Source organism: Oncorhynchus kisutch, unplaced genomic scaffold, assembly GCF_002021735.2.
Source record: "Oncorhynchus kisutch isolate 150728-3 unplaced genomic scaffold, Okis_V2 Okis09a-Okis19a_hom, whole genome shotgun sequence".
Classification (NCBI taxonomy): Eukaryota; Metazoa; Chordata; class Actinopteri; order Salmoniformes; family Salmonidae; genus Oncorhynchus; species Oncorhynchus kisutch.
In genome coordinates, this window is record NW_022261985.1 from 3,366,320 (window position 1) to 3,390,276 (window position 23,957).

Sequence of the window (23,957 nt, forward strand, 5' to 3'; positions counted from 1 at the left end):
TTTCCCCAAAGTCTGCTGCTTCAGTGTCTTTAGATATTTTTGTCAGATGTTACTATGGAATACTGAAGTATAATTACAAGTGTCAAAGACTTTTATTGACAATTACATGAAGTTGATGCAAAAAGTCAATATTTGCATGGTTGACCCTTCTTTTTCAAGACCTCTGCAATCCGCCCTGGCATGCTGTCAATTAACTTCTGGGCCACATTGATGGCAGCCCATTCTCGCATAATAAATGCTTGGAGTTTGTCAGAATTTGTGGATTTTGGTTTGTCCACCTGCCTCTTGAGGATTGACCACAAGTTCTCAATTGGATTAAGGTCTGGGGAGTTTCCTGGCCATGGACCAAAAATATCGATGTTTTGTTCCCCGAAACACTTAGTTATCACTTTTGCCTTATGGCAAGGTGCTCCATCATGCTGGAAAAGGCATTGTTCGTCACCAAACTGTTCCTGGATGGTTGGGAGATGTTGCTCTCAGAGGATGTGTTGGTACCATTCTTTATTCATGGCTGTGTTCTTAGGCAAAATTGTGAGTGAGCCCACTCCCTTGGCTGAGAAGCAAACCCACACATGAATGGTCTCAGGATGCTTTACTGTTGGCATGACACAGGACTGGTGGTAGCGCTCACCTTGTCTTCTCCGGACAAGCTTTTTTCCGGATGCCCCAAACAATCGGAAAGGGGATTCATCAGAGAAAATGACTTTACCCCAGTCCTCAGCAGTCCAATCCCTGTACCTTTCCAGAATATCAGTCTGTCCCTAATGTTTTTTTGTGGAGAGAAGTGGCTTCTTTGCTGCCATTCTTGACACCATGCCATCCTCCAAAAGTCTTTGCCTCACTGGGCGTGCAGATGCACTCACACCTGCCTGCTGTCATTCCTGAGCAAGCTCTGTGCTGGTGGTGCCCCGATCCCGCAGCTGAATCAACTTTAGGAGATGGTCCTGGTGCTTGCTGGACTTTCTTGGGCACCCTGAAGCCTTCTTCACAACAATTGAACCGCTCTCCTTGAAGTTCTTGATGATCCGATAAATGGTTGATTTAGGTGCAATCTTACTGGCAGCAATATCCTTGCCTGTAAAGCCCTTTTTGTGCAAAGCAATGATGACGGCACGTGTTTCCTTGCAGGTAACCATGTTTGACAGAGGAAGAACAATGATTTCAAGCACCACCCTCCGTTTGAAGCTTCCAGTCTGTTATTCAAAGTAAATCAGCATGACAGAGTGATCTCCAGCCTTGTTCTCGTCAACACTCACACCTGTGTTAACGAAAGAATCACTGACATGATGTCAGCTGGTCCTTTTGTGGCAGCGCTGAAATGCAGTGGAAATGTTTTTTTTGGGAGGGGGGTTCAGTTCATTTGCATGGCAAAGAGGAACTTTGCAATTCATCTGAACACTCTTCATAACATTCTGGAGTGTATGCAAATAGCCATCACACAAACTGAGGCATCAGACTTTGTGAACATTTATATTTGTGTCATTCTCAAAACTTTTGGCCACGACTGCACAGGAGACCTTCTTCCCTTATACTGTAGACATGAATAACCTGCTTCACACTGGACTGACTGACAGTCCACCACAACCACAGGAGGCTGTTGACAGCTCATAATAATGGCCGGAACAGAGGAAATGGAATGTCAACAAACACCTGGAAACCATGTGATACCATTCTACTGGTTCCGCTCCAGCCATTACCACGAGCCCGTTCTCCTCAATTAAGGTGTCACCAACCTCCTGTGGTCCACAGCATACCCAAGGGTCTCTTCTTGATTATCAAAGGGTGCACAGCATTTCAATTCATCAAGTAGTAAAAATACTGTTTAATATGGGGAGGACGGGCTCGTGGTAATTGCAGAAGCGGAATCAGTGGAATGGTATCAAATACATCAAACACATCCATCCTTACCTCTGCAGCCTCCACTGAAACATAGATATACAAAACCTAGAATGGTGTAGCAGTACATATTTTTCTGGACAGGGAAACTGTGGCATTGCTCTTAGTTGAGCATCATGGTCATGTCCACCCAGGTGCGAACCTCGGCGACTCCGGTGTACACAGAGGGGGTAGAGGTAGAGCAACCACTGCTGCCCCAGAACACAATACCGACCAGGCTCCACACCTTGTTCTTCTCACAGACCAGGGGGCCACCGGAGTCCCCCATGCAGGAGGAAACACCTTTACCACCAGCACAGATCATTTCATGAATCATTTTGCCCCAGTGCTTCTTGCACTCCTCCTCAGACAGGAGGGGCACAGCACCCTGCTGCAGTTTTGTTGGGGTAATTGGCAGGCTGGTAGCTGCTCATGCACCAGCCGGAAGTCACACAGGTCATGCCAGGGGCGAAGTTGTCTTCGTACGAAGCCAGACACACGGGGGACACTTTGACACTCAGGGTGGTGGGGGTTGCCAGCTTGATCAAGAGGATGTCATTTTTGATGGTGCTGGGGTTCCACCTGGAGTGGGTGAACACTTTAGCAGGCTTCAGGATCTGGATGGCCTCATTGCTCATGAGCATGTCGTGCTCGACTGGTGGGAGGTCTTGACATCGCAGTGAGCAGCAGTCACCACCTAGTACTCGTTTATCAGGGAAACTCCACAGAAGTGGGTGCCAGATTGCTGCAGGGACACCTGCCAGGGCCAGGAGTGGGGCACAGCCTCCTCACCATTGATGACGCGGCCATAGCCACGGGAGAGATGGCGGGTGTCCCGCAGACATAGGCTGCGCTTACAAATGCGAGACAGGAGACAAACCAGAGAAAAGCCATTGTGATAACGCGACAGTCTAGAAGACAGAGATACTATTTATCTCCAAACACCTGTCAAGACTGTGGTGTGTCCAACCCTCCCAAAAGCCGAGGGTAGCCATGGTAGAATATTAACATCAAGGATGTCATCCTGCTGGAACCAGTCTGATGAGTTGGGACTACAGACAGATAAAATTGTAAACTTAGCAATCAGGCTGGTTCTACAATGCTAGGGGGATGTCCAGCTGCTTGTCAATGCTGGGCGATCAAACAGTTCTCAGTCAAGTACCAGGAGGGCGAGACTCTGCTCAAAACGGCCTCTTATCCTAGCTTAATGTTAATATAACAACAAAAAAATTCAATCATTTTTTAATTATTGTGTGCTTGTTGACATTTACTGCATTTATTGAAAAGAACTAGGAACATAAGCATGGACTACTGTAGGTAGCTATGTTAGCTAGCAACATATATTTGGAAAAGCTAGGCACATGCCAAAACTTAGCTGTCTAGCTAGCTCACTTTGCTAGGACGATAGCTGGCTGTGAAGATGGTTAACGAGCTAGCGGAAGCTAATGACATGACTGATGCTAACAAGCTAAGCGAGATAGATAGCTAACGTATAATGCATTATGCTCTCTGGCCTTATACCAAGTAGTATAAGATACTAATAAGTGTATTATAAGACATTATAAATGCATTTATAAGGCCTTATATGTATCTCTCATTGAAAGTATTACCAGTCAGAATTTAGCTTTGATCAATAGGCCGTTTTCTGTTATAACAATGTTTCCTATATGCTTAGTACTATTGCATGCATAGGTTTTTACTTACTATTTTGTCAAGTTGAGGTTAGTTGCTGCCTATGGAGATTGCTTCAGTCTGCAATTTAACTTAAGGATCTGCCCCTTTTTTCAATTTTGGCCTAAACTGACATACCCAAATCTAACTGCCTGTAGCTCAGGACCTGAAGCAAGGATATGCATATTCTTGAAACCATTTGAAAGGAAACACTGACGTTTGTGGAAATGTGAAATGAATGTTGGAGAATATAACACATTCGATTTGGTAAAGATAATACAAAGACAAAAACCATGCATTTTATTGTATTTTTCTGTACCGTTTGTACCATCTTTGAAATTCAAGAGAAAGGCCATAATGTATTTATAGCATGATATTATTTCACTGTAATAGCTACTGTAAATTGGACAGTGCAGTTAGATTAACAAGAATTTAAGCTTTTGGCCAATATCAGATATGTCTTATGTCCTGGGAAATTTTCTTGTTACTGACAACCTCCTGCTAATCGCATTAGCCTACATTAGCTCAACCGTCCCGCGGGGGACCCACCGATCCTGTAGAGGTTACGACTCTGAGTTTTTTTGTGGTAATGTCTAAAAATGACTACATGTAATGCTATGAAAATTTCTGTCTTTTCATGAGGCTCGGTTGTCAGTGCAGCGACAGTGTGAGTTGGTCCTTTGTCCAAGAGTGCATGTGTGTATTAACGCATGTGTCGGCAGGTATGTGTGTGGCTGTGCATTGATTCTCTTCCTCAATAGTGTGCGGCGATTTCTACAGTCACACACAGCAGATACATCACAACATATGCATCTCGCTCTAAATGAGTACAACATCCTGGCGTTTTAAAGAAACCTTCTACTTTTCACATACTATAAAACGTTATATTTTCACACATCCAAAATGCTGACTAGAACGCAGTATGGGTATTCAGACACAGTCTGCGTCTTTACTTTGGATAGAAAGGTAGAGCGAGAGATGGAATGAACACTTCCTGATTAGCCTCGTTAAAATGGCACATGTTGTTATGTGTCTGCTGTATGTGACTGTTGCAAACCAAACGCTAGGCTAGATACAAGGTATCATGCCTTAATAGAAGCTTATTGCTTTTCTTTTGTCATTTGCTGTGGCATATCAAGAATAGCGTCATGAAACTTTCAGATAGAACAGCAACAAGTATGTTTGCATCATACCCTTGGAATATCGATGATATACACACAGCTGGAATGATGTTTCAGCCAATCAGCATCCAGGATCCAAAATACCCGGTTTATAATAGCCCTTATACACTAGGTTTTAAGTCTTGTCAATGATTCTGTGCTACTGTAGCTTTTTATTTATTTATTTTTAAATTTGAACATCTGAAACATACAATATACTTGTAGTGAAGCCGCTCAACAACTACAGACTCCCATTCAGAGCGACACACAGAAGCATCCAGGGTCAATGCCCTGCTCGAGGGCACGTTGACAGATCTCCCACTAGGCCAAAAAACGTGAACCCGAACCCTCCAAGATCCCCTCTCACAGTTCTCAAATAGCTGTCCCTCAACCATTCGAGACCCCTAACACTAGCAGTAGATTCAGTCAGCAGTAACACGACTGTGGTAACACTTTACATTAAGTTCCTCTCGTGTACTAAAATATTATGTTGTGAATGTAGTAATCATACAATTACTGCACAATAATATTTTTTATGTTCAAGTATGTTTATTGAATGTCATGTTCAGTTCAGACCAATGGGTGGCACTCTCGGTCTTGGTAGCTAATGTTTAGGTGTTGTACATTACATAGTAATATATAGAATGACATAGCAATACATAGTATGACATTACAATGCATAAAATGACATAGCAATATACAGTATGGACAGGGACGCTGCAGCATGGCTCTTAGTTGGCGGCCAGGGTCTGGTCCACCCAGGAACGGAGCTCGGTGACGCGGGCGTACACAGCGGGGGTAGTGGTGGAGCAACGGCTGCTGCCCCAGGACACAATACCGACCAGGGTCCAGACGTTGTCCTTCTCACAGACCAGGGGGCCACCGGAGTCACCCATGCAGGAGGTAGCACCAGCACCACCGGCACAGATCATGACGTCGGAGATGCTGCTCCCCCAGTGCTCCTTGCACTGCTCGTTGGACAGCAGGGGCAGAGCAGCCTGCTGCAGCTGGTTAGGGGTGTTGATAGCATTGTAGCGCAGCAGACCCCAGCCGGAGGTCACACAGGTCATGCCAGGTGCAAAGACGTCGGCGGTCTCAGCCAGGCACACCGGGGACACATTGGTGTTCAGGACAGCAGGTGTGGACAGCTTGATCAGGGAGATATCGTTGTTGATGGTACTGGGGTTCCACTTGGGGTGGGTGAACACCTGTGGGTGAGGAGAGGGGGTGCGGTGGGTTGAGGTAGAGAAGGGACGGTTAGAACTGAAACCTTTATGAAATGGAGAGTTCAGGTAGGACTACAGGACGACGTTGCTCCAACGGATCACTGATCGGATCAGCTGAGCTGGCGGGGGATAGGCTGATCCTAGATCAGCGCCTGAGGGGAACTTCTACCCAGAGCTATAGAGGAGGATGTGTGACTGTGCTGTACCTTAGCTGGCTTCAGGATCTGGATGTCCTCAGCATTGTTGCCACTGCCCCTCTTGTGCTCTCCAACGATCACGCGGTGGTAGGTAGCGACGTTGCAGTGAGCGGCGGTGACCACCCAGTTCTCGTTGATCAGGGATCCCCCACAGAAGTGGAAGCCGCTGGTCTGCTGCAGAGATACCTGCCAGGGCCAGGAGTGGGGCACAGCCTCCTCACCATTAACGATGCGGGCATAGCCAGACACCTCGGGCTTGATGGCGGGGATGCCGCAGCCTGGTTACATGAGAATATTTTGTAAACACTTAGCTCGTCATGTTTTATAACAACAGTAAATGCTCTGTTTAATGCAACATACTCAACCATGGGCATCCAACATACGGAAGTTTCCAAATAACATCACCAAGTGCTAGCAATGTAGCAGTAGCACATAATGAGAACAGTAGTGGTCCAAGACCAGAGCCTTGAGGAACTCCACAACTTACTTTTACACTTTTAGCATTAAAACAAGGGTTAAGGGTTAAATCAAGGAGGTAACACTGTAGGTAAAGAGAAGGTGTGAATACTCACCGTAGGCGGCGCTGATGAAGGCGAGACAGGACACGAACCAGAGGAAAGTCATTGTGAGAATGTGACAGTCTAGTGGACCAGGGACCCTATTTATTCCCAAACCCCACCTGTCTATAACCAATGGGAGACCGAGGTGTGTCCACTTCACTTGAAAATTGAGGGTAACCATGGTAGAATATTAACCTCAAGGAGGGGAATGATGTATCCAGCTGCTTATCGACGCTGGGTGATCAGACTGTTCTCAGCCATGAAATAGGAGGTTTAGAGCAGTTATCGAAACATGACCTTGAGTGCTCTCAGAAACTGTGCTCCAAACGGCCTCTTACCATCACAGAGGGAAAGGCCCCCTTCCCACTCAACCCTATTACGATGACATTTTAGTATTTGTTTTAGCAGACGCTCTTATCCAGAGCGACTTGCAGTTAGTGCATTCATCTTAAGATAGCTAGGTGAGACAACCACATCTCACAGTCATAGTAAGCACAGTGTCCTCAATAAAGCAGCTATCAGCAAAGTCCCTGCAAGTAAGACAATGACAAGTGTGAGTGTTAGTGCAAGAAAGACAACCTCTCCTCTCCCTCATCTTGTAGTACATCTCCCAGGGTTCATTGAGACATAGGAAGCAGTTTGGACACTTTGTAAGATAAACCATTACATATAGTATGTGGAACATGTTGTTTCTTTAGGAAAGGGTCATTGGAGTATTTAGATCAATGGTTGACTGTTGACTGTCATTCGATATACTGTATCCAACGTCATTTTAAATGTATTTTCAAACCAGAGATGTACATGTATAGCTCTGAATAGTGCTAGAGAAGGTTTTAGCTAACAGTTTCAACACTTTATATGCAACCCTTTTATACAGTGTTGTGTAAAATTCATATTGCATGATCATGAATGAATTTGAGTCTCATGTGGAATCATTTGGTATTTTCTTGTTATTTTTCTCATTTTGTAGTGATGTGACCCTATTTCCTACATGTGTCCTTGGTTGGCCTGATAACACATGTCCATTCCCTCTCCACTGGAAAAAACACACCTGCAATTCAAAACCCCAGATAACAACTCTCTAGGGTCCCTTTCACTATGTGTTCCTCTTGTTTTAGTCTTTTGACTTATATCACTGAAGATTATTACATACTAAAACCACTTTGTCCTCGATCCTTACTCCTCTATCAGGCTAACATAATGTTACCTATTGCTATCAGGCTAACATAATGTTGCCTATTGCTATCAGGCTAACATAATGTTACCTATTGCTATCAGGCTAACATAATGTTACCTATTGCTATCAGGCTAACATAATGTTACCTATTGCTATCAGGCTAACATAATGTTAACTATTGCTATCAGGCTAACATAATGTTGCCTATTGCTATCAGGCTAACATAATGTTGCCTATTGCTATCAGGCTAACATAATGTTGCCTATTGCTATCAGGCTAACATAATGTTACCTATTCCTATCAGGCTAACATAATGTTACCTATTGCTATCAGGCTAACATAATGTTGCATATTGCTATCAGGCTAACATAATGTTACCTATTGCTATCAGGCTAACATAATGTTACCTATTGCTATCAGGCTAACATAATGTTGCCTATTGCTATCAGGCTAACATAATGTTACCTATTGCTATCAGGCTAACATAATGTTGCCTATTGCTATCAGGCTAACATAATGTTACCTATTGCTATCAGGCTAACATAATGTTGCCTATTGCTATCAGGCTAACATAATGTTACATATCACTGTTAATGTTTTGTTGTGCTATGCATCTCAGCAATTGAGTTGATGATGTTTAAATATTACATACAGGATTACTCACCTGAATGTTGAACTTTTTTTGTGAGTGTTTTTAGCAAAAATGTTTTTAACATTTTTATATTTGTGTAAAACAATGAAAGCATACTAATGGTTTGATGGTTATGTTAAATCTTTTGGGAGATTTGAACGTCCCTCGTTGTGTCAAACCAATTGAGACAAAATGAATGTCTAGATTGTCACGGCCCGTCCATACTGTCATATTAACAGTTAACAGTAACATCAGCATATTCGTTTTTTTCCTGTTTTAAAAATGAAAACAGTAGCAACTTAATGTAAAGTCTGACCCCATGTAACGTAATGTAAAGTCTGTCCCAATGTATAGTGTGACCCAATGGAACTTAGTGTAAAGTGTGATACAATGTAACTTAATGTATAGTGTGACCCAATGGAACTTAGTGTAAAGTGTGATACAATGTAACTTAATGTATAGTGTGACCCAATGGAACTTAGTGTAAAGTGTGATCCAATGTAACTTAATGTAAAGTGTGACCCAATGGAACTTAGTGTAAAGTGATCCAATGGAACTTAATGTAAAGTGATCCAATGGAACTTAGTGTAAAGTGATCCAATGGAACTTAATGTAAAGTGTGACCCAATGGAACTTAGTGTAAAGTGATCCAATGGAACTTAATGTAAAGTGTGACCCAATGGAACAGTGTAAAGTGTGACCCCAAAGGCCAAGGCGTTGTATCTCTGCTGTGCTCCCACCAGTCAGTCCTCAATAGACCTGTATAGTGGGGTTGATGAAGCTTGGCAAGACCACATGCTTTCAGAGCCACTCACCCCGACCACCTGGCTTTTACCCTGATTTACTGTGTGTTCACTATGATTAAAGCAGTCCTTTTGTTCATTAAACACCCTGTTGTTTTCTTTGTGTCCGTCGCGAGTTCCCTAACTATTTCCTGTCGAACGCCAGCAGAGGCCAAGCGAGGCGGTAACTCCAGCCTCGCCGTTAATTCTCTCAACATGACTAAGAATGAGTGTCCCATTGTAAACTATGACTTTGCCTGGAGGAGTTTCCTACACCACTTCCTCTGTAGGGTTTTTTATTCACTTTTCTTCATTAAGAATGTGTTTTTATTTCTGAAGTTAAAACACTCTTTTTTTTGAGGGAGATCAGTCAAGATTCAGTAGGAGATTACGGTGATGTGGCACATTATGGTGAGGGAGAGTTGCTTTACAGTTAAAGGCTAATTGAAGCCGTTACATGCTTAAAAAACATGTGGTTATAATATAGTAATATAATGGTAATAATATAGTAATATAATGATAATATAATATAGTAATATAATGGTAATAATATAATACAGTAATATAATGGTAATAGTATAGTAATATAATGATAATAATATAATATAGTAATATAATGGTAATAATATAGTAATATAATGATAATAATATAATATAGTAATATAATGGTAATAATATAATACAGTAATATAATGGGAATAGTATAGTAATATAATGGTAATAATATAATACAGTAATATAATGGTAATAATATAATATAGTAATATAATGGTAATAGTATAGTAATATAATGGTAATAATATAATATAGTAATATAATGGTAAAAATATAGTAATATAATGATAATAATATAATATAGTAATATAATGGTAATAATATAATACAGTAATACAATGGTAATAATATAATACAGTAATATAATGGTAATAGTATAGTCATATAATGGTAATAATATAATATATTCATATAATGGTAATCATATAGTCATATAATGGTAATAATATAGTAATATAATGGTAATAGTATAGTCATATAATGGTAATAATATAATATATTCATATAATGGTAATCATATAGTCATATAATGGTAATAATATAGTAATATAATGGTAATAATAGTCATATAATGGTAATAATATAGTCATATAATGGTAATAATATAGTCATATAATGGTAATAATATAATATAGTAATATAATGGTAATCATATAGTCATATAATGGTAATAATATAATATAGTAATATAATGGTAATAATATAGTCATATAATGGTAATAATATAGTCATATAATGGTAATAATATAGTCATATAATGGTAATAATATATGCCATGTAGCAGACACTTTTGTCCAAAGTGACTTAGTCATGCGTGCAAACATTTTTCGAACAGGTGGTTCCGGGAATTGAACCCACTATCACTATCCAGGAATTGCGTAGGTGTGGCAGGTAGCCTAGTGGTTAGAGCATTGGGCCAGTAACCGAAAGGTTGCTAGATCGAATCCCTGAGCTGACAAGGTAAAAATATGTCGTTCTGCCCCTGAACAAGGCAGTTAACCCACTGTTCCTAGGCCGTCATTGTAAATAAAAATGTGTTCTTAATTGACTTGCCTAGTTAAATAAATAAAAATATTTAAAAAATAAGCTCTACCAAGCTCTACCAATTGAGCTACAGAGGACATACACATCAAATCAAATCAAATGTATTTATATAGCCCTTCGTACATCAGCTGATATCTCAAAGTGCTGTACAGAAACCCAGCCTAAAACCCCAAACAGCAAGCAATGCAGGTGTAGAAGCACGGTGGCTAGGAAAAACTCCCTAGAAAGGCCAAAACCTAGGAAGAAACCTAGAGAGGAACCAGGCTATGTGGGGTGGCCAGTCCTCTTCTGGCTGTGCCGGGTGGAGATTATAACAGAACATGGCCAAGATGTTCAAATGTTCATAAATGACCAGCATGGTCGAATAATAATAAGGCAGAACAGTTGAAACTGGAGCAGCAGCACAGTCAGGTGGAAGTTGAAACTGGAGCAGCAGCATGGCCAGGTGGACTGGGGACAGCAAGGAGTCATCATGTCAGGTAGTCCTGGGGCATGGTCCTAGGGCTCAGGTCCTCCGAGAGAGAGAAAGAAAGAGAGAAGGAGAGAATTAGAGAACGCACACTTAGATTCACACGGGACACCGAATAGGACAGGAGAAGTACTCCAGATATAACAAACTGACCCCAGCCCCCCGACACATAAACTACTGCAGCATAAATACTGGAGGCTGAGACAGGAGGGGTCAGGAGACACTGTGGCCCCATCCGAGGACACCCCCGGAAATGTGTGTGTCCCGTCACGTGAACCGCAGTACGGGTTCACACTATGTGCTTCTTTCACTAGGGCTTGTGTTGTTAGTTACTGTCTCTGTCTCGCGCAATGCTCTCCTCTGACTCTCTCCTTATTGCATTAGATGATTTCTCAAAGATGCTACAGTTTAAAGAGTCCAGAGAGCTGTTCGTCTCATTCCTTCACTAAGTCTGTGTCTCTCTCTGCTCTCTCCACAGTCTCACTGCGCGGTATGGTAGCCCCCCGGGTCACAGCGGAATAGGAGCAACACCACAGAAGAAAAACACAAGGTATGACTCTCACATGGCTAACTTTCCTTCACCTTCTTTCAGGTCATGTCGACATGAATGACACATGATGTACTTTACTGTACAACCTCTTAAATTCATAATAATCTACTTGTGAAAATCTCGGCACAAGGAAGTTCTTACATTTGGTTTGGTTGTGCATCTATCTTAGAGGATTTCATAATGGAATACTTTGTGTTGGCTATTCTCTGATGCCAAACTAACATCGGCACTTGGCGATCCCAGGCGTCAGTGACGTGCGTGAGCCATTAAACTCAAGCCTATGTGGATTAGGGGCCATTTTACCAAATGCTGCATTGAACAGAATGACTTGCTGTGGTGGCTTCCAGACAGTTCCAGGCTCCTATACTTCACCAGTTGTCTGGCTCCCAGAGCATTTGTTTCTCCTTAGACGGTTGTGGCTGGTGGGAACCAGCGTGCTGGCAAATTACTTCACGCAAACCCCGCCAAGCTATGTGAAATATGTGCTGGACAGCATTGACAAGCCTATGGGTGTTATTCCCCTTCACAGCATTGACAAGCCTATGGGTGGTATTCCCCTTCACAGTATTGACAAGCCTATGGGTGGTATTCCACTTCACAGTATTGACAAGCCTATGGGTGGTATTCCCCTTCACAGTATTGACAAGCCTATGGGTGGTATTCCACTTCACAGTATTGACAAGCCTATGGGTGGTATTCCCCTTCACAGTATTGACAAGCCTATGGGTGGTATTCCCCTTCACAGTATTGACAACCTGTCAGCTGGTGTTGTTGCTGAATAGCCGTGCAAGCTGCTTTTCTCTCGAACACAGCTGTTAACTAAGGGAATATATATTCCATTTTTACACATGTATCAGAGAAAGCGGGGATTGTAAATAGTACTGTAAATTTGAGTCTGGTTGTAATGTGTGTGTGTGTAGCGCGTGTGTGTAGCGCGTGTGTGTAGCGCGTATGTGTAGCGCGCGTGTGTAGCGCGCGTGTGTAGTGTGTGTGTGTGTGTGTGTGTGTGTTTAGCGCGTGTGTGTAGTGTGTGTGTAGCGTGCATGTGTGTGTGTGTAGCGTGCGTGTGGCATTTGTGTAGCGTGTGTGTGTAGCATGTGTGTGTGTAGCGTGTGTGTGTGTGTGTTGCATGTGTGTAGCGCGTATGTGTGGGCCGTCTTCACCACCCGCTGGAGGGCCGTGATGTAACTGATCAGGACGCTCTCGATGGTGCAGCGGTAGTATTTAGAGAGGCCGCCTTAGGAAGTAGACACTGCTGCGCCCTCTTGACAAGAGTGTTGTTGGTCCATGTCGTCCTCGGTGATGTGAATGCAGAGGAACCCTGCTAACTCTCTCTACTACAGTCCCGTTGATGTGGATCGGACCGTGTTTCCTTGGATCGGGGCGAGTTTTCTTGGATCGGGGCGCGTTTCCTTGGACTGGGGGCGTGTTTCCTTGGATCGGGGCGAGTTTCCTTGGATCGGGGCGTGTTCCCTTGGATCGGGGCGTGTTTCCTTGGATCGGGTTGTGTTTCCTTGGATCGGGGTGTGTTCCCTTGGATCAGGGCGTGTTTCCTTGGATCGGGGCGTGTTTCTTTGGATCAGGGCGTGTTCTCTTGGATCGGGCGTGTTTCCTTGGATCGGGGCGTGTTTCCTTGGATCGGGGCGTGTTCTCTTGGATCAGGCGTGTTTCCTTGGATCGGGGCGTGTTTCTTTGGATCAGGGTGTGTTTCCTTGGATCGGGGCGTGTTTCTTTGGATCGGGGCGTGTTCTCTTGGATCGGGCGTGTTTCCTTGGATCGGGGCGTGTTTCCTTGGATCGGGGCGTGTTCCCTTGGATCGGGGCGTGTTCCCTTGGATCGGGGCGTGTTTCCTTGGATCGGGGCGTGTTTCCTTGGATCGGGGTGTGTTTCCTTGGATCGGGGCGTGTTTCCTTGGATCGGGGCGTGTTTCCTTGGATCGGGGCGTGTTTCCTTGGATCGGGGGATGTTTCCTTGGATCGGGGCGTGTTTCCTCCTTTGCCGATGCATGAAAATCCCACTAACACTTGAATTAAAATGAATACCTTATATTATTATCCCCAAATGGAAACTCTATCGATTGGATAAAATGGCTGAGATTTCACAACAAAAGTAGTTGGGCAGAGTTACTTTTCCCCTGACCCAGTGCAATGCTCAGCCATTCATCTCCCTGTTGGCCTCCTCTCTCCCTCATTACCTTGGCTAATGAAACTGGGCCTGTCTCATCAGGCCAACCACACCAGGACTGATTGGGTTTCTTAGCTAACCCTGACTACAGCCATAGCCGGATAGAGACTATAGTGTGTGTGTGTGTGTGTGTGTGTGTGTGTGTGTGTGTGTGTGTGTGTGTGTGTGTGTGTGTGTGTGTGTGTGTGTGTGTGTGTGTGTGTGTGTGTGTGTGTCTCTGTCTGTGTGTGTAGGGGGGGGCGGGGGGGTTGGTGATAGACTGCACTGTTTTGGGGGCCAGGATCAGCACTCTCTGGGCCTTCCAGGGGGTTGGTGTGATAGAGCTAGGAGCCAGCGGAAGTCGTAAAATGGCAGACGATACGAGCCCACCGGGACTCACCACACCCGACCTGGAGAACACACGGCCTGTGTGAGTTGTCCTGGACCGCTAATGAAATTAAATGGACTGGATAGATTTTTCCTGATTCAGATTGATACGTGAAAATAAAAACTAGTGGTCACGTGACCTGCTCCCATAACTTGAAACTAACTACATCGTTGATGAAGAGTGCACGTTTTCTTCCATGAATTCTCCCTGGGAAGGGGTCAGGGTAGAAATGTGCCAAATGATATCATTCATTGAAAGTATTGTACATAAAGACATTAGCCCTCTAGTTTCAGTTTGTGGCCATAACGTGTACCTTTGATTTACTGTGGAGGATAACCATTGGGCATGAACAGTTGTTTTATTGTGAGGTACTAGCCTACACCCCCAGGGTGATTTTAAAGTCAACAACATTATTCAGGAAATACAGTCAATGTGAGTTCCCAGCACAATGGTAGCCTCACACGTTTGTGAAAGCTCCTGTGTTTGATTGGCTGAAGGACTTCTGAGTTCATACATGAGTTCTGTTGCTACCTTGGCAGTTTTATATCTGAGGATATTGTGCCTTGAAAAAGAAACTCAAGCAACTCTCCAACTATTACTCCACAATGCATTTAATGGATCTTCAACCACTAAACACATTGTGGGGGAAACAGGAATGCCAGTGTGGAGTTTATTTCTCTACTATTAAAGTGTTTCCTCTGTGCTCCTAGAGCTGTGTAAAGTGTTTCCTCTGTGCTCCTAGAGCTGTGTAAAGTGTTTCCTCTGTGCTCCTAGAGCTGTGTAAAATGTTTCTATGCTCATAGAGTTGTGTAAAGTGTGCAAACAAGCCTCTTCAATTGATTTTGAGCTTAAAATCCCTACTCCACTCTCTCAGTAAACCTGCTTACCTGGGTCCTATTCACTAGGAACCAAGCAGAATCAATAAGACAAATGGGGAGGGACTACCTGAACTTGTTCAATAAGAAACTCTTGTTTTTCATTGGAAAATGTTTTCTGTTGCAAAGCATTTTGTTTCATTTTGCTATAGTGAGGCACTAATGGTACACCCCTGGTGTGTTGACAGTGTTTCGGCATCTCACCCTCAACTAACAGCACTTTAAAAAATAAATTGCCATTTAAATTCAGCGTGTTCGCAGCAGGGGGCGGTGTTTGACCGCTTGTCCGCAGCCTAAAGCACCTGTCTGTGATGCTGATAGAAGCGATTCCAGGGAAGCTTTGGTAATTGTCTTGAATATACAGCGACAGATGTGCTGACTTGCTAAGAAACCTGTTATTCAATTTGAATCACTCCCCTGAGCTTCCTGCCAGAAGCAGACACACACATTTTGTTTTACACATACTGTGTCTGTTTCATACTGATAATACTCATTATCTTTCGCATAGGTATATACTGTCAAACACATACACACAGACACACACACGCTCTCTCTCACTAATATAGATAATGGGCTGAGCAGATGGCAGGGTCTTCTGTTCAAGTGGGCGCTCTCGCTCCATCTCCTCTCTCTCTCGTTCTCTCTCTCTCTGCCCCCCCATCCCTCCTGCCTGGTTATATTTGACATTACACACATGCACTCATGAAGTCATGCTTATTCAGCTCACGGGTCTCCAGGTGCCCCTCTCAGCCTGGGTGGGTGGGTTGGTGGTTGCATGTGTTTGTACATGTGTGTATTGAGTCTGTTATCTGTCCCATTTTATATATTTTAATTTTTATTTTTGGGGGGGGGGTTGTTTTGCAGTGAGCACAGAGACACCCTGTCAGTTTGAAGCTGTTTCCTCTAGCCCTGTCTGACAGGAAGAATAATGTGTCTGGCCACCCCTCTCCCTCTTCTCCGTCTTAAAAATAGAACTGAGTGCTGGAGACCCCGGCTGCATCCCAAATGGCACTGGTCAGAAATAGTTCACTAAATAAGGGATAGGGTGCCATTTGGAACACAGGCAGCCAGGAGGGACATCAGATACATCTTCGTTAGCCCCGTCCCGGAAATGAAGGATTCTATCTTAGTTGAACATTATTATTTCTGATCATGATGCATTGGTGGCAGGATGTGGTGAAATATGTATTGACAGGGTGATGAAAGTGTGTCATTACCAAGTGGATGGAGCTTCTAGCATATCTACATCACCTGCTTTTTCATTTTACCATCTGTCCGTTTTCCAACCCAATGATGTCTAGAAGCAGCCAGACTCCTCAGTCACTGGACCAAGACATTGTAGGGTGCCATTTGGGACACAGACGTTGAGTAATGCATTGATCCTTGGGTTGAAGACTGGAGTTAAGAGACTCCTACGTCACAACAGAAGGAGTTGGTGTTACTCTGGTTCCATCAATCATTACATGACGTATGGGTTGACTCAGTCCATTGTCTGCATTGTGAGTTGGCTTTTTACTCTGAAACAGAAACAAGAAGGTACACGTTTACTCATCACAGTATGATTTCTGCCACCACAATTTTAGCCGCGTACGAATGTGTGTTTTATTGTCTGTTTGACACACACGGTCATGTTTACTATCAAACAGATGACTGTCTCCTCTGTGGTTTAAATTCAGTAGGAGAGAGTGAGAGGTAGCATCTCAAATGACACCCTAGTCCCTATAGAGTACACTACTTTTGACCAGAGCCCTACTGTAAGTAGTGCACTATAAAGGGAATAGGTTGTCATTTGGGACTTAAGAGTCGTTTCCCTAGATGCATTACCACAGGGCCAAGATGTTAATTCTTTGGTTGTGTTGTTTTGACCCTTAGCCATTACTTCACATTGCCATCTAGTCCCTCAAGCTTCCTCTGTCTGCTTCTGTGACAGGTTTATGCGCTGTTGTTAAGTCTCTTTGTCCAGGGATACGATGCCTAATTAAACTCTCATACTCCCCTTTAATTGCCAAGCTTTTAGGAGTGTCAGTTTTAAAGGGCCAGACATAAATGATGTGGATTGGATAGTGGGGTAGTTTAGATGATGGAATTCCCATGGGGAAATGGCCTTAGCATCTTTCATTAAACAACACAGAGCAGTTCATACTGTTCACCAGGTCTCTCTTTCTCTCTCATTCTTTATTTCTCTTTCTCTCTCTCTCTGAAACCAGATTAAAAAAATTCTGTATCACTCTAAAGAGGCCTGGAGGTTGTCCTGTGTGTTTAGGGCATGAATGAAGGTTTTGTGTGTTTTGCGGACCGGTAATCAAAACTGTATGAACTTCATATTGATATGTTGTAATGGTCATGTGATTAGATCATTTTCTTTGAGATGTGATCATGTTTTTCCAGGACAAAGGCAGATTTGTATAGATTTCACTTCCTCGTAAAGGTCAACGAGTCCGTCTGCAAAGTTGGACGTCAGCAACATATTTTCCAGGTCATTTATCTCACTGATAAAACATCCAAAGTAAATGTTCCCAGACTCATGATGACCATTCATGTATTACTGCCCGAGGCAGTTACCTCGCCAGATGCATTGAAGTGTCCAGTTTGACTCAAGGACTGTGGGTGCATTCCGTGCGTGTTACACTGAGCCTTTGAGCCATGCTGATTGGTTAATCTCAGTGTTTAACCAATCAGGAGGTTGTTTGGTTGCAGTACTGAGAAGACCTTGCTCTGTCAGTGTCAGTGTAGTGGACTGTGAGATCCGTTAGCATGGTTTAACGAGTCTCTAATGGAATAATGAGCCTATGGCCTCTCCCCCCTCTGGGACTTATGACTGTGCTCCAGCTGTGGCATCAGAAGTAAACCTCCACATTTATCCACAGATGCTGAAGTGTGTATTCTCTTGTGTGTTTCCCTGAGAATACATGTGGTCCTTTCAGCACAACACTAGCTCTGTGTGTGTGTGTGTGTGTATGTGTGTGTGTGTGTGTATGTGTGTGCTTGCGCTTACATCTGTGTATCCGTGTGTGGGCTCTTATGCATATCCCAGAGAGATCATAATGGTCCTTTCAGCACAACACAAACACACTACCTAGCTAGACATTTATTTTTGTTGCTTTGTGACTGTTCACGCTTTCTCCTCACCCGCTGTGTTTTCGTCTGCAGGTTGCCAGGGCCGACCAGGGTGTCCGCTGCAGGCAGCGGGGCCCCCAAGGGCCAAGGATCCTCCAACCTCAACAGGAGGAGTCAGAGCTTTAACAGCATCGATAAGAGCAAGCCTCTCCAGTATGCTAGTGGCAATGACAGAGGTAGGTGAACCTAGAATCAGGTAGAAGCAGGCCTGAGCCATATGAGCCGAGCCAAACCAAACTGTTCTAATCTAGCCTGGTTACACGGTTGCTGGCACCTTGATGAAAAAGACACAATGTAAAACCAGCTCAGTTTGATTAGGATCGGCACAATAGTGTGAAGATGGGGATATGGCCGTGTCTAAAGTCACCTTCCATAAGGTTTAAACAGGATAAGGAAAACCTCTAGTGTCTTAGAATTCATTATCTTACCCCTGCGTTTCTACAGATGTTTTCCTCAGGGTCTGTCAGTAGCATTCAGCATTTATATTTTTGAGCGCATGGTCCACAACATGCACTAGGTGGCGCCACTGATAAACACAGTGGACTGGACAGAGCAGCACCCGCCAGCACACTCCACATTAACCAGTCTGCTGAATCATATCAGCAGTGTAGTTGACTTAGGTATTCCTTTAGGGAGAAGGCAAGACAGTGCATTTCACAGCATGGCGAGTGGTAGTGGTTAGACTGCAGAGCTGTGGGGCTGAATCTCACCACGCTCCACCAAGCATAATAACCTGCTATGATGACAGATTTTGTCACACATTCACTTTCCTTATTTTATTATTGTCATATTACTTTTATCCGAAAGTAAGTGGATGAAATTATTTGTCTGTGTCCCGAATGGTAGCCTGTTCCCTATATAGTGCACTACTTTTGACCAGGGCCCTATGGGCTTGGGGAAAAATAGGCTTCAACAAGGCTCTTCTTTTCTTAACGACCCCCTACCTAGTGGTTCTTTAAGCTCACATTATGTTCGTAGTTATTGAATATTTGTCTCTCAGTATTTTACAATGATCCTACAGTGTTGGTAACATTCCCTTTACATTCACGTCTCCCTTCATCCCTCTGTCACTATCACAGAGTAATGGTCGTCAATGGAGTAACGGTCATCGGTAGAGTAACGGTCGTCGGTAGAGTAACGGTCGTTGGTAGAGTAACAGTCGTCAGTAGAGTAAGGGTCGTCGGTAGAGTAACGGTCGTCGGTAGAGTAACGGTCGTCGGTAGAGTAACGGTCGTCGGTAGAGTAACGGTCGTCGGTAGAGTTACGGTCGTCGGGTAGAGTAACGGTCGTCTGTAGAGTTATGGTCGTCAATGGAGTAATGGTCGTCGGTAGAGTAATGTTCGTCTGGTAGAGTAACAGTCGTCTGTAGAGTTACGGTCGTCGGTAGAGTAACGGTCTTCAGTAGAGTAACGGTCGTCGGTAGAGTAACGGTCGTCAGTAGAGTAATGGTCGTCGGTAGAGTTACGGTCGTCGGTACAGTAACGGTCGTCGGTAGAGTTACGGTCGTTGGTAGAATTACAGTTGTCGGTGGAGTTACGGTCGTCGGTGGAGTTACGGTTGTCGGTAGATTTATGGTCGTTACGGTCATCGGTGGAGTTACGGCCGTCAGTAGAGTTATGGTCGTTGCGGTCATCGGTGGAGTTACGGTCGTCAGTGGAGTTACGGTCGTCGGTAGAGTTATGGTCGTTACGGTCATCGGTGGAGTTACGGTCGTCAGTAGAGTTATGGTCGTTACGGTCGGTGGAGTTACGGTCGTCGGTGGAGTAACGGTCGTCGGTAGAGTAACGGTCGTCGGTAGAGTAACAGTCGTCGGTAGAGTAACAGTCGTCAGTAGAGTAATGGTCGTCGGTAGAGTTACTGTCGTCGGTAGAGTTACGGTCGTCGGTAGAGTAACGGTCGTCGGTAGAGTAACGGTCGTCGGTAGAGTAACGGTCGTCGGTAGAGTAACGGTCGTCGGTAGAGTTACGGTCGTCGGGTAGAGTAACGGTCGTCTGTAGAGTTATGGTCGTCAATGGAGTAATGGACGTCGGAAGAGTAATGTTCGTCTGGTAGAGTAACGGTCGTCTGTAGAGTTACGGTCGTCGGTAGAGTAACGGTCGTCAGTAGAGTAACGGTCGTCGGTAGAGTAACGGTCGTCAGTAGAGTAACGGTCGTCGGTAGAGTTACGGTCGTCGGTACAGTAACGGTCGTCGGTAGAGTTACGGTCGTCGGTAGAGTAACAGTCGTTACGGTCGTCGGTAGAGTAACGGTCGTCGGTAGAGTTACGGTCGTCGGTAGAGTTACGGTCGTCGGTAGAGTTACGGTCGTCGGTAGAGTAACGGTCGTCGGTAGAGTTACGGTCATCGGTAGAGTCTCGGTCGTCGGTAGAGTAACGGTCGTTACAGTCGTCGGTAGAGTCACGGTCGTCGGTAGAGTAACGGTCGTTACGGTCGTCGGTAGAGTTACGGTCGTCGGTGGAGTTACGGTCGTCGGTGGAGTTACGGTCGTCGGTGGAGTTACGGTCATCTGTAGAGTTACGGTCATCTGTAGAGTTACTGTCGTCGGTAGAGTTATGGTCGTTACGGTCGTCGGAGTTACGGTCGTCGGTAGAGTTACGGTCGTCGGTAGAATTACGGTCGTCGGTAGAATTACAGTCGTCGGTGGAGTTACGGTCATCGGTGGAGTTACGGTCGTCAGTAGAGTTATGGTCGTTGCGGTCATCGGTGGAGTTACGGTCGTCAGTAGAGTTATGGTCGTTACGGTCATCGGTGGAGTTACGGTCGTCGGTGGAGTTACGGTCGTCGGTAGAGTTATGGTCGTTACGGTCATCGGTGGAGTTACGGTCGTCAGTAGAGTTATGGTCGTTACGGTCGGTGGAGTTACGGTCGTCGGTGGAGTTACGGTCGTCAGTAGAGTTACGGTCGTCAGTAGAGTTATGGTCGTCGGTAGAGTTACGGTCGTTACGGTCGTCGGTAGAGTTACGGTCGTCGGTAGAGTTATGGTCATCGGTGGAGTTACGGTCGTCGGTGGAGTTACGGTCGTCGGTAGAGTTACGGTCGTCGGTAGAGTTACGGTCGTCGGTGGAGTTACGGTCGTCGGTAGAGTTACGGTCGTCGGTAGAGTTACGGCCGTCGGTAGAGTTACTGTCTGTCTGTCTCTCTCTGTCTGTCTGTCTGTCTGTCTGTCTGTCTGTCTGTCTGTCTGTCTGTCTGAACAGAGAACAACAGTCTACCAACCATGAACAGACCCCGGTCACCGACCCTGTTTATTTTGGCCAGAGCCAGCCCACTAGATTTACACAAGTGCCTTCACTGTCCTCTGTGTCCCATTTGCCCAGACCTGTTGTCACAGTGTGGGTCTCCCAAATTGCACCCTATTCCATTTATAGTTAACTACTTTTTAGCATGGCCCATAGAACTCTAGTCAAAAGTAGTGCACTATATATTGAATAGGATGCCATTTGGGACACATGAATCCCCCATCCAGAAAGGGAGTGAAGGTTTTTCTGTTTCCTCAGTACCCCCTTTGCACCGTTTAAAGCATTACTCACACCCTACATTACCACCTAAACAGAGCTAATGTCTCCCCTGGTGGGAACAGTCAACTCCATGGTCCTTCTTTCTTGGTGTTTGTGTCGTTTGTCTGTCTCCCCTCTCTCTCACTACCCACTGGCAGTATGTTGTCTGTCTCCCCTCTCTCTCACTACCCACTGGCAGTATGTTGTCTGTCTCCCCTCTCTCTCACTACCCACTGGCAGTATGTTGTCTGTCTCCCCTCCCTCTCACTGGCAGTATGTTGTCTATCTCCCCTCTCTCTCACTGGCAGTATGTTGTCTATCTCCCCTCTCTCTAACTACCCACTGGCAGTGTGTTGTCTGTCTCCCCTCCTTCTCACTGGCAGTATGTTGTCTATCTCCCCTCTCTGTCACTACTCACTGGCAGTATGTTGTCTGTCTCCCCTCCCTCTCACTGGCAGTATGTTGTCTGTCTCCCCTCTCACTCACTACCCACGGGCAATATGTTGTCTGTCTCCCCTCCCTCTCACTGGCAGTATGTTGTCTGTCTCCCCTCTCTCTCACAACCCACGGGCAGTATGTTGTCTATCTCCCCTCTCTCACTGGCAGTATGTTGTCTGTCTCCCCTCTCTCTCACTACCCACGGGCAGTATGTTGTCTGTCTCCCCTCTCTCTAACTACCCACTGGCAGTGTGTTGTCTGTCTCCCCTCCTTCTCACTGGCAGTATGTTGTCTATCTCCCCTCTCTGTCACTACTCACTGGCAGTATGTTGTCTGTCTCCCCTCCCTCTCACTGGCAGTATGTTGTCTGTCTCCCCTCTCACTCACTACCCACGGGCAATATGTTGTCTGTCTCCCCTCCCTCTCACTGGCAGTATGTTGTCTGTCTCCCCTCTCTCTCACAACCCACGGGCAGTATGTTGTCTATCTCCCCTCTCTCACTGGCAGTATGTTGTCTGTCTCCCCTCTCTCTCACTACCCACGGGCAGTATGTTGTCTGTCTCCCCTCTCTCTCACTGGCAGTATGTTGTCTATCTCCCCTCTCTCTCACTACTCACTGGCAGTATGTTGTCTGTCTCCCCTCCCTCTCACTGGCAGTATGTTGTCTATCTCTTCTCTCTCTCAGTATTCACTGGCAGTATGTTGTCTGTCTCCCCTCCTTCTCACTGGCAGTATGTTGTCTATCTCCCCTCCCTATCAAAACCCACTGGCAGTATGTTGTCTGTCTCCCCTCCCTCTCACTGGCAGTATGTTGTCTATCTCCCCTCCCTCTCACTACCCACTCGCAGTATGCTGTCTGTCTCCCCTCCCTCTCACTGGCAGTATGTTGTCTATCTCCCCTCCCTCTCACTACCCACTGGCAGTATGTTGTCTGTCTCCCCTCCCTCTCACTGGCAGTATGTTGTCTATCTCCCCTCTCTCTCACTACCCACTGGCACTATGTTGTCTGTCTCCCCTCCCTCTCACTACTCACTGGCAGTATGTTGTCTATCTCCCCTCTCTCTCACTACTCACTGGCAGTATGTTGTCTATCTCCCCTCTCTCTCACTGGCAGTATGTTGTCTGTCTCCCCTCCCTCTCACTGGCAGTATGTTGTCTATCTCCCCTCCCTCTCACTGGCAGTATGTTGTCTGTCTCCCCTCCCTCTCGCTGGCAGTATGTTTTCTATCTCCCTTCTCTCTCACTACTCACTGGCAGTAGGTTGTCTATCTCCCCTCCCTCTCACTGGCAGTATGTTGTCTGTCTCCCCTCCCTCTCACTGGCAGTATGTTGTCTGTCTCCCCTCCCTCTCACTGGCAGTATGTTGTCTGTCTCCCCTCCCTCTCACTGGCAGTATGTTGTCTGTCTCCCCTCCCTCTCACTGGCAGTATGTTGTCTATCTCCCCTCTCTCTCACTACTCACTGGCAGTATGTTGTCTATCTCCCCTCTCTCTCACTGGCAGTATGTTGTCTGTCTCCCCTCCCTCTCACTGGCAGTATGTTGTCTGTCTCCCCTCCCTCTCACTGGCAGTATGTTGTCTGTC

General features: G+C 45.2%; 2 protein-coding genes and 1 pseudogene across 9 annotated transcripts in view; 1 reads left to right on the forward strand and 2 right to left on the reverse strand.

Annotated features, from left to right (window-relative positions):
* nav3 (neuron navigator 3) overlaps positions 1-23,957 on the forward strand; it is a 244,596-nt gene that overhangs the window by 105,667 nt on the left and 114,972 nt on the right. For all 8 annotated transcript variants that reach the window (XM_031815430.1, XM_031815427.1, XM_031815428.1 and 5 more), the window contains exons 6-7: positions 11,826-11,897; positions 18,474-18,616. In XM_031815430.1, the coding sequence (XP_031671290.1) occupies positions 11,826-11,897; positions 18,474-18,616 (215 nt within the window). The remainder of the gene's footprint in view (positions 1-11,825; positions 11,898-18,473; positions 18,617-23,957) is intronic.
* Positions 1,735-3,667, reverse strand: LOC109877233 (chymotrypsin B-like; annotated as a pseudogene).
* Positions 5,234-7,008, reverse strand: LOC109877234 (chymotrypsin B-like). Its single transcript, XM_020469538.2, has 3 exons — positions 6,702-7,008; positions 6,139-6,407; positions 5,234-5,914 (listed from the first exon to the last, which is right to left on the reverse strand). Exons 1-3 carry the CDS (start codon positions 6,868-6,870, stop codon positions 5,438-5,440), a joined length of 915 nt encoding a protein of 304 aa, XP_020325127.2. The 5' UTR covers positions 6,871-7,008; the 3' UTR covers positions 5,234-5,437.

Excerpts from the sequence above, each read along its gene's own strand:
- LOC109877234 (XM_020469538.2), bottom strand. The coding sequence starts at position 6,870 with ATGGTTACCCTCAATTTTCAAGTGAAGTGGACACACCTCGGTCTCCCA. Across the intron at positions 6,408-6,701 it reads CTTCATCAGCGCCGCCTACG|GCTGCGGCATCCCCGCCATC; the intron begins GTGAGTATTCAC and ends TCATGTAACCAG. Across the intron at positions 5,915-6,138 it reads AGATCCTGAAGCCAGCTAAG|GTGTTCACCCACCCCAAGTG; the intron begins GTACAGCACAGT and ends CCTCACCCACAG.